Source organism: Sphaerodactylus townsendi, linkage group LG11 (assembly GCF_021028975.2).
Source record: "Sphaerodactylus townsendi isolate TG3544 linkage group LG11, MPM_Stown_v2.3, whole genome shotgun sequence".
Taxonomy (NCBI): Eukaryota; Metazoa; Chordata; class Lepidosauria; order Squamata; family Sphaerodactylidae; genus Sphaerodactylus; species Sphaerodactylus townsendi.
Window position 1 is genome coordinate 28145648 of NC_059435.1, and position 17222 is coordinate 28162869.

At 41.8% G+C, this 17222-nt stretch overlaps 1 protein-coding gene and 1 long non-coding RNA gene across 3 annotated transcripts; both read left to right on the plus strand.

The window, feature by feature from the left end:
* The first annotated feature begins 2560 nt into the window (after positions 1-2560).
* On the plus strand, positions 2561-10163 carry LOC125441020 (C-C chemokine receptor type 2-like). Its single transcript, XM_048511273.1, has 3 exons — positions 2561-2630; positions 5082-5300; positions 8838-10163. The coding sequence occupies exon 3, from the start codon at positions 8849-8851 to the stop codon at positions 9887-9889; it is 1041 nt and encodes a 346-aa protein (XP_048367230.1). The 5' UTR covers positions 2561-2630; positions 5082-5300; positions 8838-8848; the 3' UTR covers positions 9890-10163.
* Positions 10164-12847: 2684 nt separating this feature from the next.
* On the plus strand, positions 12848-15520 carry LOC125441259. Of its 2 annotated transcripts, XR_007245808.1 has the most exons (3): positions 12848-13157; positions 14040-14115; positions 15511-15520. It is a non-coding gene; the product is annotated as an uncharacterized LOC125441259 (long non-coding RNA). The 2 variants fall into 2 exon arrangements; XR_007245809.1 differs by lacking the exon at positions 15511-15520 and having other exon boundaries at positions 14040-14222.
* Positions 15521-17222: the final 1702 nt, after the last annotated feature.

Sequence of the window (17222 nt, forward strand, 5' to 3'; positions counted from 1 at the left end):
ACCCACCCCCGGGTCACCCTGGTCTCAAGAGTGTGGTCGCTCTTGCCATCTGTGGGATGTTTGTGAATCACCACTGCCCTGAGCAGGCAATCTTAAAATGGGGAAGGGGTTCCTGGACCAGCCTAGTCCCTGTGGCAAGGGGAAGAAGGTACCCAGCCCTAACCAGCCCCATGCAGTGTAGGAAAGGAGATGCTTGGCTGAGGTGAAGGAAGCAGTGGGGGAACCCAGCCAAGGCATGCAGGGGGGTGGGGGGGCAGGCTGGACAGGTTCCTTCTTCCTCGTCCTCCGGGGTGTGAGGGTGGGACCAGGGCAGATTGGGCTAGTGGGAGTCTTTCTCCAGGGTAGTTATTCCTCCAAATCTACCCTTGACATATAGTTTAGTTGCTGTGCTTTGAAAATTTTGTTTAATTACTTTATATATAGTCCACTCTTATATACAGCCCCAGGATTTCCTCCAGCTTTCCTCCAGTCTTTTACAAATTTGTCTTGCTACAAAGTTTTGGGCATGCTCATAGCGAAGGCTGGATGGTTGCCATGTGGCTGGGAACGTTCAGATTTTCCTAGTCCTGGCCACACAGAAGAAATTTCCCCATCCATGTCCCCTCAGCAGCCATTTCTTCCCTTAATCAGGCTTAAAAAAATAATAATGGCAGTTGAATATGATTATAGCATTGTAACAATCTATGCATCAGGTTTTTCAAACTTAGAAAATTCCTGGTGGCCGTAAGAAGGGGTGGTGGTGGCTGCTGCTGAGGTACTGAGCCTGGGAAACTGCGACATGGAAGACCATTGCGACTGTGCTCCGCTGGCAGCTGCAGCAGTAGCAGTAGCAGAGAACGACACAAAATTGTTCCTATGTATTTATGTGCCTGCAGATGCAGGAGAAAGAAAACAGACACTTCAGTTGGTAAATAAAATGACTTCATTCTATTATTTATTAACATTGATCAAAGGGAATTTGCAACACCCACAGGTCAAACCCCATTCCAAACTCGTTTGCAGTCTGAGCGATTGGTGGGATGCAGAAGAGTCAAGCCTCCTCTTGTTTGTGCATTTCTGCATTTAGTGGCTGTGCTTTGCTTCAGGTTAAAACAGCTGGACCCACTCAGTGGGAAGCATTTCCTAGTAAATTTCCAGGCTTGAGCATCCAACTGGCCATCAGTTGCTCTGAGATTCCTAAATAAGCAAGAGTTTTCGAAAGCCAAAGAGTTAAGCATTCACAAATTTATTCACTGGGGTACCATTACTTGCACTGAACACTAAAAAAATTGCAAGATGGATGGAGATGCTGATTGGATTTCCATAAAACTCCTATATAATCTCAACAAGGTGAATAGAGCATGTATAGTGCTTAAAAGCAGTAAACATAGTTACTGGTAGTGCTGACACAGCACTTTTTTTTTGCTTATAGTTGTAAAGAACCTCAACCACAAAGCTTCATCACATACTTTCTTCCCTTTTATACAAAATAGGACTGAAACCCCACTCCCTAAATTCGCAAGAGCCAAGCTCAGAAAGAAGAAGAAAGATACGCCTAATATATCTGAGGATTTTGCAATTTTTGCAGTACAGTCCCATGAAGAGTTCAACCAGTCTACGCTCACTGAAATTAACTGGTTCAAGCTGGAGAAACACTACATAAAAGGACACTATGGTCGATCCCCCACGGTTAATTAATCGCGTGATATTCACACAAAATATCAAGGTTTCAACAAGAACTCCCCACTGCTTGAGCGACGAACAGGGATTCATCCCGTTTCTGGCGCTCATTCTCCCCCTTATCCTGCGTCCTGGCAGAACCTGCTTGCAAGTACAACTTTTCCTCTTAGCACGCTTTTGATCCAGTTTCGTGGGGAGGAACAGGAGTCCAATCTGTGTTTAAAATTCCCGCCGTGGAGCGTGATGAAAGTCTAGCAACCAATCAGATCTCGGTGGGCGCTGAGCAATACGTGCAAAGCCTCTTCTGGGTTTCAATTTTGCTGTTGGTCTCGGCGAGGAATGTTAGCATAGAAGAATAAAAAACGGCTTAAACGATTAACCGTTCACCTTTCCAAATGAGCGAAAACACGCTTAAGCGCTTAAACATTCATCCTTGCAAACGAGCGAACCTCAGGCTGCAAGTAGCAGGGGAAAATTTTCCACCCCAAAAAGGTCCCGCCCCAACATGGCACGCCAGCCAATCAGGAGAGACCCGCAATGGAGATCGTGTGGTAGTGGGAATTGCTACATTTCTGGAAACCGAGATAGGCCTATATGTCTTTGCTGAATCCACCATTTTATCCATCCATTCTCTTCCATGCAACTTCCAGCAGGGAAGATGCTCTCTGCTGCTTCCCCATCATGAGAAGAGCTGCATATGAAACTAATAAAATAAAATAAATAACGTACTTGCTGTCCATAACCTGACTGGTATCACAGGGTGCCACATTTCATATTATTTGCAAAGGAGGATATCAAAAAATAATTGTTCTTCTTTCCTCTTTCACCCTTGCAAAATATTTAGTGAAGATGTGTGACTGTAACTTTGCAGGAAGTGCTTATGTTTCCTTGTCCAGTAACACTTGCATAGAACATCTGACTAAGCCACAAAACCAGAGTCTTTCTTTTCTCATCTATGTGAAGCTTTCTAGGTTGGTGAGTTTTTTATCCTTTGATTATTTTCATTTTCATGGATAAAGGATAATAATGCATTATGAATAAGCCGCTCAGAAACAGTTGTTTTGGGATGTAGCTCATATAAAGAGTCAGAAAGAAACAGTTTTTTGAATGAGTAAAGAGTCAGAATCTGGAATAAAACAGAACACATTTTACTGAACAATTCAATAAACCAGTAATTTTTACATGAGTAGAATGAAAAGAACAATAAATTTAAATTTCAGACTTTCTCCAAAGCATACTAACTTTATAAGCATCTAACCAAGTAACAATAGGATTGATGCAATTGATATAAAAGTTACAGAATGTTAAATGTTGTTGCTGCCTTGGTTCTGGTGAATAAGCAAAGTGAAAATCACAAATCATTCTACTTTTATTTTAACCTAATAAAGCTCCATTAGAGTTGAGTGGTTTCTACATATAGTTATTTACAGCTGTATAACAGATTTGAATGAGGTATGGATTGCAAAAGTCTTTTTATGCCAACATCCCAAAGTTAAACAGAGCTACTATTAATTTAAGTGAGAATTCCCTTTATGTAAGCATTTCCATGACATTAATAAACATATCTCTTCAATAAAAGCCAGTTCCCAATATCCCATCTATTTGCCATATATTGAGAATGCTCCCAGTCAGACATTGTCAATGGGTTAGAATCCTGGGGACGGACTGTTGAGGAGGAGAAAGAGACTATTGCGATACCGAAACACAAGCATGAGCGTTGCTATTCCTATATTTATTTATTTATTGCTCACCAGAGTAGAGAGATTAGAGTGCGGGATCAGAATTGTGGTGAAGAGGAGGAGAAGTTGTGGGTGGGTGAAAGAGCAGAACTAAGGAGTAAATACATAGCATAAATGACCTGGAAGTAGGTGTGGGTAGCGTGGTGGCCAAGTTTGCGGATGATACCAAATTATGTAGGGTGGTGAGAACCACAAAGGATTGCGAAGAGCTCCAAGCGGACCTTTATAAATTAGATGAGTGGGCTGAGAAATGGCAAATGCAGTTCAATGTAGCAAAATGTTAAGTGATGCACATAGGGGCAAAAAATCCAAACTTCACATACACAGGGTCAGTGCTATCAGTCACAGACCAGGAAAGGGATTTGGGTGTCATAGTTGATAGTTCCATGGGAATGTCAACTCAACGCATGGCAGCTGTGAAAAAGAGATAGAAAAAGTCCAGAGAAGGGCAACGAGGATGATTGAGGGATTGGAGCACCTTCCTTATGAAGAGAGGCTGCAGCGTTGGGACTCTTTAATTTGGAGAGGAGACATTTGAGTGGGGATATGATTGAAGTCTATAACATTATGCATGGGGTAGAAAATGTTGACACAGAGAAATTTTTCTCTCTCACAATACTAAAACCAGGGGGCATACATTGAAACTGCTGGGGAGAAGAATTAGGACTAATACAAGGAAACATTTCTTCACGCAACGTGTGATTGGTGTTTGGAATATGTTGCCACAGGAGTTGGTGATGGCCACTAACCTGGATAGCTTTAAAAGTGGCTTGGACAGATTTATGGAGGAGAAATCGATCTATGGTTACCAATCTTGATCCTCCTTGATTGCAATCTCCTTGAGATTGCAAATGCCTTAGCAGACCAGATGCTTGGGAGCAGCAGAAGAAGAAGGCCATTTCTTTCACATCCTGCATGTGAGCTCCCAAAGGCACCTGGTGGGCCACTGCGAGTAGCAGAGTGCTGGACTAGATGGACTCTGGTCTGATCCAGCAGGCTCTTTCTTATGTTCTTAAGGAGTAGAAATAGGCAAGAAGTAGACAAGAGAGAGGGACTCTCCCTCCTGACCATTGTTTTGTTCTAAAAATAAAATAAAAAGGTATCTAAAGGAACAGGAACTCTTCTCCTCTAGTTCAACCAGGTGGAGAGCACAGGTTCACATAAGGGACAATGGAAAATAAATGGGTTGGGTCATTCCTTACCAAAATCTTTGGGTAGTGTTTCATGTTCGCAAACACTTCCTTTGTGAAAAAGCACCAAAAGGAAACAAAAGATGGTTAGAGATACCAGTTTAGAAGTTTCCACTGCCTTTATTTGCCAGCAAGGCCAACCTTGTACATTGCTAAGGAGAGGTGATCCATTCTAAGCCCATTCATTTTAATGAGTTTAGACTGGAGTAACTCTGCACAGCACTGCGCCGTTCTCTACAGCCTCTGGCTATAACAGTACAATGATTATATTGTTGTATGTATGTAATAAACAGCTGGCTTTAAACTTAGCTGTGGCAATAGAAGCCCCAAGTAAAATTAGCCACTAGTGTCAAAAACTCTAGCCATTTGTCTCAAAGCCATTTCTAGAACTGGTCCCTGTCCTGAATCATCTCATCTTTGCTATTCGATCACACTGCAACCCTCATATCGGTTGTGCATTAATCTGAGTGACTTGCATCCTTTCTGTTTGCAGAATTCATGTGCTCAAATGCCATCAGTGGTTACAATCTGACTTCTGAGAAAACTGAAGGTTGCCCTAGGTATTTCTTGAGCAACTGCTCCAAAGTCTTCGCTGTCTTAAAACCATCTGATTTGGCAAATATTTCAATTGCAACAGCCTTAGCTGCTGACAGTTCTGATACCAAGGTCCTTGAATCCTCACCGCCTGAACTTGATTTTTACTAATTATAAGGTAAGTGGTTGGGAGAATGTGACTAAAGTAACCACCACTGGAAGGACAAAGGTGGGCAGCAGTGGCGTAGTGTTTAAGAGCAAGTGCACTCTAATCCGGAGAACTGGATTTGATTCCCCGCTCTGCCACTAGAGCTGTGGAGGCTTATCTGGGGAACTGGATTAGCCTGTGCACTCCAACACACACCAGCTAGGTGACCTTGGGCGAATCACAGCTCTTCAGAGCTCTCTCAGCCCTACCTACCTTACAGGGTGTTTGTTGTGGGGTGGGGAAGGGAAAGGAGGTTGTAAGCTCCTTTGAGTCTCCTCACAGGAGGGAAGGGGGGGTATAAATCCAAACTCTTCTAAAGGAGTAATAAAAAAATCTTGAGTACTGTATAACATTTTGTGAAACACACATACAGACATGTGCAACTTCATAGTTTTCTGGTCATGTAAAACAAACTTCACTTATGATTTGAACTGTCCAAACTTTTTGTATGACTATACTGTTTGAAGGTAGGGTTGCCAACCTCCAGCGGGTGACTGGAGTTTCCTCACTATTACAGCTGATCTCTAGGCAACCCAGATCAGTTCACCTGAAGAAAATGGCGGCTTTGGAAGGTGGAGCCTATGGCATTATACCTCACTGAAGCCCTGTTGTCCCCTCCCCAAATACCACTTTCTTCAGGCCCCACCCCCACAATCTCCAGGCATTTCCCAACTTGGTGTTGGCAACTGTATTGGAAGCTGACAGACTGGAAAAGGGTAGATGATTACCCTTTTCCCACCTGTCACCTTCAAATAGAGTTCAAAGATAATCTCAAAACTCTTCCCAGAAGAAGGCAAATTACATTAAAGATAAAATTATGGAACTTTGAGTAAACTAACAGTAATATTCTGGGAGAAACAGAGCTGTAGCGAGGGGGAACTGCGCTTGGGGCAAGCGTGCGCCCTGCACCTCTGCCATGCTCCACTCATGTGAAGACAGGCTGTGCCCCCACCATGCCCTCCTGAACGCCCTGGAAATGTCCCTTCGCCATCACTTCACACATTAACCCCTCAAGACTCAGCTCCAAGTGCACCGGGTGGTTCACGCTCTCCCAAGCACCCCTTATAGGTGTGCTACACCCAATGGGGAGAGACAAATCAAGGTGTTTTTTTTCCTTTTGTGAACCAAAGCAATTTGTGATGTAATTTTTTCAAAATACGTTGCATTTGGGTTCTGTCAGCTCAAAGATGGTCTCGTGAAGCACTTTTGATCAAATGATAGAGAGTCTTGTGGTGCCTTAAAGACTGACTAATGTTATCCTGGCATAAATTTTTTAGAGCCTGATGTGCTTCGTGATGTGGGCTCTAAAGATTAAAGCCACAAAATGTTTAAGTCCTTAAAGTGCCCCTAGAGACTCTTTGTTGTTATTTTGGCTGCTGCAGCAGGACCAGGGAGGATACCCTCCTGTAGTTTTTATCAAATCACTTTCCCTGAATTTGTCTTCCTTTGTTATTTTAAAATCAGTTTTTTTTTTAAAAAAAAACACTGGATGATTAATGAAGTAAAGATGAAAAAAGAGAGAGCAAACACAAAACTTCTGATCAGAACCCCGACCTGCAAATGAAACCCTTTTGGGAGAGCTTGTCCACACTGGGGGTATGGACTTTGCTGTCTATGAAGAGGTGTTGTGCCCTGTGTTAGATCTGTGGTGCTAGGTGCTGGCCCACTGTCCAAGGTACATGCCCCCAGTACCTTATGTTGGACTGGTGGCAGAATGTGCACCCTCCATGTTTATGTTCTGTCACTAAGGGTGCCCTGTGCTTGTCCTAAGTCTGCACTTCTGGTGGATTTTGGACAGCATCCTAAGCCATGTGATCTACCTGTGTGGAGGGACCAGTGCTTTTGAAAGTGGGGGAGGGGGCTCCGCTGTTGGGTGCTCCTGAGGAGACTTGGCTGCCTTCTGCCCCTGCTCCATTGGTCAGTGCCTAGGGTGAGTTCCAGAGTTGCCTAGAGCCCTGGAGACATGGCTGTGCCAATGGGGGGCTCTATAGGCTGCTAGTGTAACTTTGTATTCATGAAAATGGGTGTTCCTGGCCTGACAGGGCATAGGGAGCCAACTAATGTTGGCTCTGTTCCCCAGAAAACCCCTCTTTGCACTGGTGCAAATTCCTCACCAGTGGTGCTCCACCACAGCAGCTGCACTGGCACCTGTTTGTCGTGCTGCCATGTTGCTTGCTCCCTGGCACTGCCATACCTGCCTTGATGTTTTGATAAATGCCATGATAAACATCCCTTCTCCCAGCACAAGTTAAATTTATATGGCGCTGGGGTCATGCCACCTCCTGAGTGCTTCCCCCCACCCCTCCCCTGATTGTTTGACTGAGTAACTGACTCCACTCAAGAAGTAATCAGAATGCTGGCTGGGTTATTCCACTAGCAACAAAATTGGATCTGGAAACCCTTTTCATTGTTGGAACCACCTGAATGTGTAATGAAAAACTTTAATGTGTCTCTTTATTTTTTTAAAAAAAGTGTTGCCAATTTAAATACATGATGTATTCCAGGTCTCCTCCATCTATGTATTCTCTCTGCAGAAGGCTGATGCATATATTTATAATTTGACATCTGAATTTTGTTTGAACTAAAATGTGCTATATCAATAAAATCAGTCCCCTTTGCATAAAACTGGGGGAGGGAGTGACATAGTATACCTAGGCATTCTTAAAGTGGCTGAGAAATGCTGTCTAGCCCTAGGAAATCTGTCAATTTGCTCTAGGATTTCATCTGTTGTCTACCTTTTTTTGCCATCAAGCCACAGCTGACCTAAGGTGATTCTGTAGGGTTTTAAGACAAGAAACAGGCATAGATGGTTTGAGTAGACTATGCTTGTCTCTTTGTAGCAACTCTGGTATTCCTTGGTGATCTTCCATCCAAATGCCAGGACCAGATGTAGGGGAGATGGGGGATCAGTTGCTCTGGGTGACGGGCAGAGGGGGGGGGGCACTGCTGTGGCAGCCAGAGGCTGTAGGCACAGCTGCCCACCCAGCTGCTCTGCACACCACCCTTCCTTGTTGACTTGTTTACCTGCTGCTGGGAGACACCAAACAAGAAAGCATGTGTCACTGAGACAGATTCTGAAGAAGGCTGGAGGAAGACTTCCTCTTCCTCTTTTATAGGTTCCTTGACATTGCTACTCAACCATGCTGGCTCCTTCTTGGACCTTTCTCATCTGTAGTATATACTTCATGTCTTATTGTTGCTAAAATGATGTCCACGGTTGTTTTTAAAGATTTGACCCTCCTCTTCTGAAGGTAACTTGATTCTGCAACACAGTGGAAGATTTCCAGTGTTATCTCAGCCATCATTACCAGCAAAGGCATTCAGAAGGAGAAGCCAATCAGATGCACAGGTGTTTCAAGCATCATCTAGAAACGTCCTTCTCTCTTTTGAAACATTCAGTGTTATATAATCACCACACTTTTAATGCATATTTGATGCACACATTCTAATTTAATTATGTTTTTGACTGTAGTATCCATATCCTATAAATACATTCTTCTTTCACAGGAAACAGGAAGATGGACGGTTCCATAGGTATAGATTATACAACCCCATTTGACTATGATGACGCGCCGCAACCCGAAGAAACTCCTGTTTCCCAAGAATTCTATTCCCATGTGGTGCCAACACTCTACTCTTTGGTGTTCATATTTGGCCTCCTGGGCAATACACTAGTTGTGCTGGTCCTCTTCCTATTCAAAAAATTCAGAAGCATGACTGATATCTTCCTGCTCAATTTAGCCATTTCAGACTTGCTTTTCATAGTCTCGCTCCCATTTTGGGCTTATGCTGCTGGAAACAAATGGGTATTTGGAAGTACGATGTGCAAGATTCTCTCGGCTGTTTATGACACCGGCTTTTACAGCGGAAGCTTTTTTATCATCCTTTTGACCATCGACAGATACCTGGCTATTGTTCATGCAGTGTTTGCAATGAAAGCTAGAACGGTGCTATATGGCACGCTGACAAGTGGCTTTACATGGGGATTGGCTTCGCTGGCCTCTGTGCCAACACTGATGTTTTCCATGGTCCAGAAAAGAAAGGAGGGCCCAAGATGCAGCCTCTCAACAGGAGAGACAAATACCTTGAAACACCTGTTAGTTTCCATGAGGGTCATCTTGGGGCTAATCGTTCCGTGGCTCATCATGCTCTTTTGTTACGTGAAAATTCTTATGGTTTTGATGAAGAACAGAAATGATAAAAAGATGAAGGCTATCAGGCTTATTTTTGTGATCATGGTAGTTTATTCTATCTTCTGGGTGCCATACAATGTCACCTTGCTGCTGATCACCTATCAGGATTCATTTTTCACACATAGCAATGACAATTTAGTTTTAGCATTTCAAGTGACCGAAACAATTGCTATGTCTCACTGTTGCATCAATCCTGTGATATATGCCTTTGTAGGGGAGAAATTCAGGAAATATCTCTCTACCTTGTTCCGAAAGTGCACAGTAGTTTCTCGCTGTAAGGTCTGTCTAGGTGCTGGTCTCCCTAGTTTAGAACGATCTTTTTCTTCCATAAGTACTTTGGAGCATGATATTTCCACTGGTTTGTAAAATACTTTCTAATAGTGTGTGGGTATGTATAACTCACAATGGTCAAATTAGTTGTAGCCACAATTCAAGACATTGGTGCACTTTCCGTACTGCTTAATTGATCCCACCACAGTATGACTTTCTTTTCAAGTAAGGATATTGCTAATGGATGTTATCAATGCAATAAAAAATGGCTTAATGAAAAAGAAGAGGAATAAATATGTTTCTTAATAGTCTTTTTCCTCAAAAGTATAACTTTCTGAAAGTAATCATGTATCAGAGATGTACAAAACAATAAAACATGATATTTAATATGTGAATGCTTGAGCGTACTCACTGGACAATTTTGCTGTTGTGGCTGGACTATTCTTAGGCAGCTGGTCAGGACCACAAAGAGTTAACTCTCCATTTGGTGGCAGCTCTATCAAAGAGCAGCAAATCTGAAGACACCCACCTCACTCAGTGCACCTCCAAATCCTACATGTCTTTACAAAAACACCTCTCGCCTCTCTGAATAGTGAAATGTTTCAGGGATAAGGTTACCCAGGTTTGGGTTCCTTTGGATTAGGAAACATGCTTTATTTACAAGTATACAAGAGTATGTGGTTGCAGCAGACTATTTATTTTACATCGGATCCTGAGAGAGAAGGAAAAAGATTCTGCATTTCAAGAGTGCCTATCAGCCAGCTCTCAACCCTGTCTGCTCCTTTCTCCAAACAAAACTCCCCCCCCCACACACACAGTTCTGTATCTTTTCCTCCACTGGAGGGGGTCCTATACCTTGCCCAGGCATGGATGGATATATCTAGTGCTGCCAGCTTCCAGGTGGTAGCAGGAGATCTCCTATGATTACTACCGATCTCCAGGTGATGGCGATCAGAGAAAATGGTTGCTTTCATCTATGGTATTAGATCCAATTGAAATCCCTCCCTTCCCAAACCCAACCCTCCTCAGGCTTCACCACCACCTTCTCAGGTATTTCCCAACCCAAAGCTGGCAGCCCTATATATCTCATTCAGTAACATAATGAAGCAATGAAAGTGTCACCTCTGACACATTCCTTCAAAGATCCCTTTGAGGACTTAGGCACCACCTGTTGGAACTGAAGAATCTTGGTCCCTCAAGAATCAGTTCGATTCTAGATCCAGTAATTTGGTAGAGTGCACAAAGCTTTTGTGTGTGTAGCAAAGCCCCATCGAATCTCTGTATGTGTCAAGAGCATAAATGACTCAAGATTCTTTTGTCTCCTCAAACTAATATTCTGCATTTGTTGTAGGAATTTCATTTCTAGACAGGATAGAATAATTATAGTTGCCCAATCTAATCTAGCTAACTAGGATAGAGGGAGATACAGAATCTGCACGCTGCTCTCATGGTTGTAAGATGGAGAGATGTGCATGCATGTGGAGGTGTGAGAAGAAACAGGAAGAAAGGAAGTGTCCCTGACACTCTGCATATCAAAGGGATAGTGTCACAGCAGTAGAGAAAGAGTGCCCAGTGGCTTGACCCTTCTATCTCTCTGACTATCTAGTCAATTCTGTAGTGATTTTAATATCACTCTGATTGCAGAGTTTGCACAAATAAAGGGAGCAGAGACAGTTACAGTTAATAATAAAAACTTCACTAGGCTAACGAGGCAGGGGAAAACTTGGGTACAAAGCAACAAAATAGCTTTCTAACAGGCTAGCTGCATGAACTAGCTACCTCTTTGCTATCACATGGCTACTACTACTGGAGTTGGAGCAGACTGGAGTAGACTGGAGCATGTGCAGAGAGAGAAACAAAGGATATATACTTATGTCCTACATGCAGTCCAGCATGCAAGCAATGCCAGCCACACTTCTCTGACCAATAGCTGGTCAATGGTCTGGTCACTCACTTCTGACCTCACTAGCTGATTAGCATGCCCCAGGATTCAGAAGAGACTGAGTGACCATGTAGGCCTATTGCACTTGTACCCACTCCCCCTGTGATGACTGAATGCACAATTGGAACTGTTTGTACAAGGTAGGAACACCATAGGGCCATCAGTGTTGAAGAGATCCTAATTTTGCGTGCCTGCCATATAAATATTTGCCAGTAGTTCTTGGACTATGCAGTTATGGCTCTGAATGGTAGATAAGCACTATTTGAAGAAAGCTCTTTAAAATATGTCTGGTTGTATAGAACTCCTGCAGAAAAGGGTTTTTTCCACAGTGCTGCACACGCCTAGGATGATGACCACGTGGTGAATGGTTTTAATGGATTTCTTGTAGAAGATTGATAGAACATTCTTATCTTGCCTTTCCTTCAATGAGCTCAAGGTGGCATGGATTTACATATTTTATTTACTTCCTTATATGCTGGGTTGCCAGCTCTGAGCTGAGAAATACCTGGAGATTTGAGGGATGGAGCCTCAGTTTAATCCTTACACTGGTCCAGGACAGAGATTTGAATCTGGGTGTGCTAAATCGCAGCCTAGTACTCTATGTATTATGCTACATACTGCCTCTTAAAAATAAAAAACCTGCTTCTTCAGATGGAAGATCAAGATGTTACTATCACTGGCTTTATTTGGACATATGCACAGTCCAGGATAGATACATGTAAATGTATGAGACTGCCTTTTACAGAATCAGCTCACTGGTCCAACCTGGCAAGTGTTATAGAAATGTTGTGAGCCATCTCGAGCCTGCTGGGGAAGGGCAGCATACAAAACCAACCAACCAAACATACAAATAAATAAATAAAATTGACTGATAGAGACTTTCCAGAATCCCAAGCTGAGATCCTTTCTAAGCTTGTTGTCTAAGACCCATTAAAGTAGAAACATTGCACCTTTTCATGATGTGGTCATGTGACTGACCTATAAGAGTATCATGTGACACAGCCAGGTAGTCATCAAAAGATGAGGTTCTGAGCATGGTCAGTGCTAGAGACAGATCATTAAAATGGAGAATTTATTTGTGTTAAGTCAAGAACCTTTCATGGCATTGTGGAGAAAGGCCTAATTTAGCCTAACGGCAGACATATTTAAAAAGTGTGGTTCTTATATTAAAACGTTGCTTTTGGTTTTCTTTAGCCTTCCCAGGCAGTAGCTGAATAAGTTCATTAGCTGAAGGCCAATGCAACTCAGCTGTGACTACTGATCAACATGTTACATTCTAACAATCCGTTGAAGTTAGTGGCACCTGAGCATTGCATGCTGGGAGAAATTTTTAAAAGAATGAAGATTCTATCAGCGGCAGTTAAAGCAGTTAAGCTCAGCCCTCACACTGAGGTGGTTGAAAAAAGCTCTCTCAGTATAGATGTCAGGCCAGAGACCGCCTCTGGTCCCTGAGCAGCTGTGTTGAAAAAAGATAGTTTAGGAAAGAACCCCAAGAATCAGACATTTGAAGCAAAAAGAAGGTTTTACTGAACAGAATATGGATATCTGAAGGCAACCCCTCCCAAGGGAGAGGCACACTCACTATACAAAAGACCGTTGTCTTTATAGATACAAAGAGTACATATGTCTTAGTTCATACTCACATACATAATCGTACCCCTTTCACGTGCTACGAGCATGAACCTTAAAATCTGATTGGATAGTCTGCCTATATCCTATGTATCACAAATGCTGCATGCTTTTTGCTTGTGTCTGATTCCTAACTCAAAAGCTGGAATTTTCCTCTGTCTCTGTGTCTCCTTGCCATATGCAAAAGGAACCATAAACTGAATTCTGCCTTTTCCGGTTTTCAATCAGACAACCAGTTTCCCAGGGTGGGTTTGAATCATAAAACTTTCCTTTGCATTTTAAAACGGATTTTTAACCCACACACCATTTGATTCTAATACAATAGAATAATAGTAGCATACAAGTAGATATAAATCTCTCATTTTCAATTAACTAATCAAATTCCTTCTATTCTAAATTCTGATTTCTTTAGGCTTTGTTTATTTCATATAGCCACCTCATATCTAGTTCTGAAAAATAAGGCTATAAAATATAGGTCTTCTGTCACGTCTTTGGCCCTTAGTGACAAGATCTTAAAGATCTTTTCTTTTGCCTGAATGACCACTGACAAGCTGCTACATGCAGTGTGACCATCTGGCCTAGACAGTGGTTCAGAGCAAACCATTGATTTTATAAATTCATTTCTCTTTAATTTCAAACACAATTCTTTTAGGCATTTGGCCCATTCCCACATAGAGGTGTGTAGTTATGTCAGAACAGATTGTTTACTGTTCAGCTAGAACTTGAAATGCGAAACAAATGAAGTTACTTAGTTTAGCGTGCATGGTAACAAACTCAAGCTTCAGATACATTATTTTGCTTTTGATTGTTTCTTGAGGAATATTTTACCTGTCAATAAATGAAAGATTTTTTAAAAAATGGCTCTGAGTGCTTTGTGTCAACTAAATCAGAATCCACACAGTAGCAGAGAGTTCCTCTTGCTCTACAGGCATACATTCAAATTCAAATACAATTCAAATAAGAGAACACACACACTACAGCAACCAAATGAGAACTCAGTGACCAGGCAAAAAATTGATTAAGAGCATTTACTTATAACTATACTTAGCTGTTTGCTCTAAAGCTGCACCCAAGATATTATTCAAAAGAAACGATGTATTTTATTGATCAGTCCAGCCTTCAGAACCAGCCAAGAGAGGTAGCAGAAGAAGGAGCAGCAGTGGCAAGAGCAGGTGCACTCTAATCTGGACTGGGTTTGATTCCCCGCTCTACCACTTGAGCTGTGGAGGCTTATCTGGGGAATTCAGATTAGCCTGTGCACTCCCACACATGCCAGCTGGGTGACCTTGGGCTAGTCACAGTTCTTCTGAGCTCTCTCAGCCCCACCTACCTCACAGGGTGTTTGTTGTGAGGAAAGAAGGGAAAGGAATTTGTAAGCCCCTTTGAGTCTCCTTGCAGGAGAAAAAGGCGGGGGGATATAAATTCAACTCTTCTTTAATCTAGCTGTCTCATATAGAGGGCAATGGAATATATTTGTGAAAACTCTTTGAGATCAAAACAAGTCCAAATCCTGCAAGCTGGGTTTAAATTTGATAACTGGATTCCTATTCTATATAGTTTCCAAGCTGGAAAGTTATATTTTTTTTAAATGCAGGATGCAAGTGCCACACCCTGTTGAAATAAATGCTCCCATGAAGTACTAAGTTGAGATGAGGAGACCTGCCTCTGTGGCACTACAAGTAGATCTGTGAGTGAGTTGGAAGAACAGTGAGCTAAATGACCAGCTGTTAATTTCAGATGCTGTTATCTCTGCCTCTCAGAAGTGGGAAGATACTTAAAAGGGGGCACATTTTCCACATAGATCATTGCTGAGTTCATGCAGACCTTGAACAACAAAATGTGCAGATGAAAGATTTTAAAAATACCCTACAATTCTTTGAGCATTTGACTTCTCACTAAAGATTGTGTGATAACAGTCCTCACAGTAGCAAGACAATCTGCAATTTTTAGAGTGCTCTGTAGAGGCACAGAAACAGATTTTCGACGTGCTTGTTGAACAAAGAGTTATTATTGGAAAGGAACAGCTTCTTGATTTTTTTAAAAAGAGAAATGTGTGTGTCAGAAATTTGCAGAACTTGAACGATTCTTTCCTCACACAGGAAAGGGTTATTTCTTATTTCTGCTAACTATCCAGTCTGATTTTTAGAAAGAGTCCCTGTTCAAAGAATCAAGCTTTCTGCATTATTAATTGGTAAGTCAATTTGGTTTTGCTGTTTTGTGTACTTTTTAATATGGATAAACAGTGTTAGTATATGCATGCAAAAATATTGTTTAGGAATACTGCTTGAATTTCTAAGTTCCTCCTTAACCTAGTAGAATGCAAAAATAACAATTACTACATGGCCCGAGTCCTGAGCATCTGAAAGTGATGAGACACCGGTCACTTTTCCCTAGTGTGTTCATATCAACAACCTTGATAAAATGCAAATTGAGGGAATGTAAATCATTGAATTTAAGCATTAGTCATTAAAGAACATGAATAATTTTCACCATTATGTTCCCACATCCTGTGTATTGTTGAAGGCTTTCACAGCAGGAATCAACTGGCTGTTGTGGGTTTTTTGGTGGTGTGGCTGTGGTCTGGTAGTTTTTGCTCTTAACATTTCGCCTGCATCTGTGGCTGGCATCTTCAGAGGCATGCCATGGTGAGATATGTTTATGACACAGACAACCACTTAAAAAGGGTACAACTATGGGAAGTAATCTTTTAATGAATTAGTTTTTAAAAAACACATTAGGGTGTTGCTTCCTGGGATGGAGGACAATGGAATAAACCTAAAATGAATTAATTAGCCCTTGAGTATGAACATTTATTTTTTCTTGCTTTGACCAAGGGCTACTGCATCTTCTATTCCAGAAAACTCTGTTATTTTCAAAGAACTGGAGAGCTTGCTCATATAGAAAAGTATTTCTGTGTAAGTAATTCTATCACCCACATGCGTGTGTGTATTTGTGTGTGTACTAGTCTGTATGCTTGCATGCTTCAGAACCACAACTAGCTGTAGACATAAACAGTATATTTTGTGTTCTATGTTACACATATTTTCTATCTATATTTTGTGTTTTATAATAATTGCAACAATGCCTTCAATTCATGTCAAATATCTCTCTTTAAAAAAAGAGGTTGTGAAAGTCATCAATAACTATCAATAACTATGTGGCATTTAGTTCTCACAGTAAATTACATGTAGGCTTAAGTGGAACAATCTATTAATTAACAGTATTAAACAGTGCCTTAATTTACCTGATTTGTGAAATCTCAGAGTGCAGACCATCACAGACAGTCCAAATGTTATAAATAATTTTAGCAATATCATCTCCTTGCTAAACTCTTGCTTGATTATTCAAAGACCTGCCACCCTGGGTAACTTAAGGAAAACCTGGTTTGATCAGTACTGTAGAAATATGAGAAAAACTCTACACCATCTTCAAAGTAGAGCTAGATTAGATAAAACAGGTAATGCTATACAAATTCTAATCCAGTTTCTTAGCCAATATAAGCAGTTCCACCTGAAGGAGAAAAAAAATTCTGTTTAACAAATCCAAAAACTAAGACAAGGTTTCCAGCGGTGTTCAAAGGGCTCCTTGAGAGGAACGGGGAGGAGGAGGCAAGGGAAGAGAAGAGAAATGTGTCCATCTCTCTTGGTAGAGAGGAAAGGAGGCAATCTACTGTTTATCTTAAGAACATAAGAACTAGCCTGCTGGATCAGACCAGAGTCCATCTAGTCCAGCATTCTGCTACTCGCAGTGGCCCACCAGGTGCCTTTGGGAGCTCACATGCAGGATGTGAAAGCAATGGCCTTCTGCTGCTGCTGCTCCTGAGCACCTGGTCTGCTAAGGCATTTGCAATCTGAGATC

Coding starts and splice junctions, on each gene's coding strand:
- LOC125441020 (XM_048511273.1), top strand. CDS start 8,849: ATGGACGGTTCCATAGGTATAGATTATACAACCCCATTTGACTATGAT.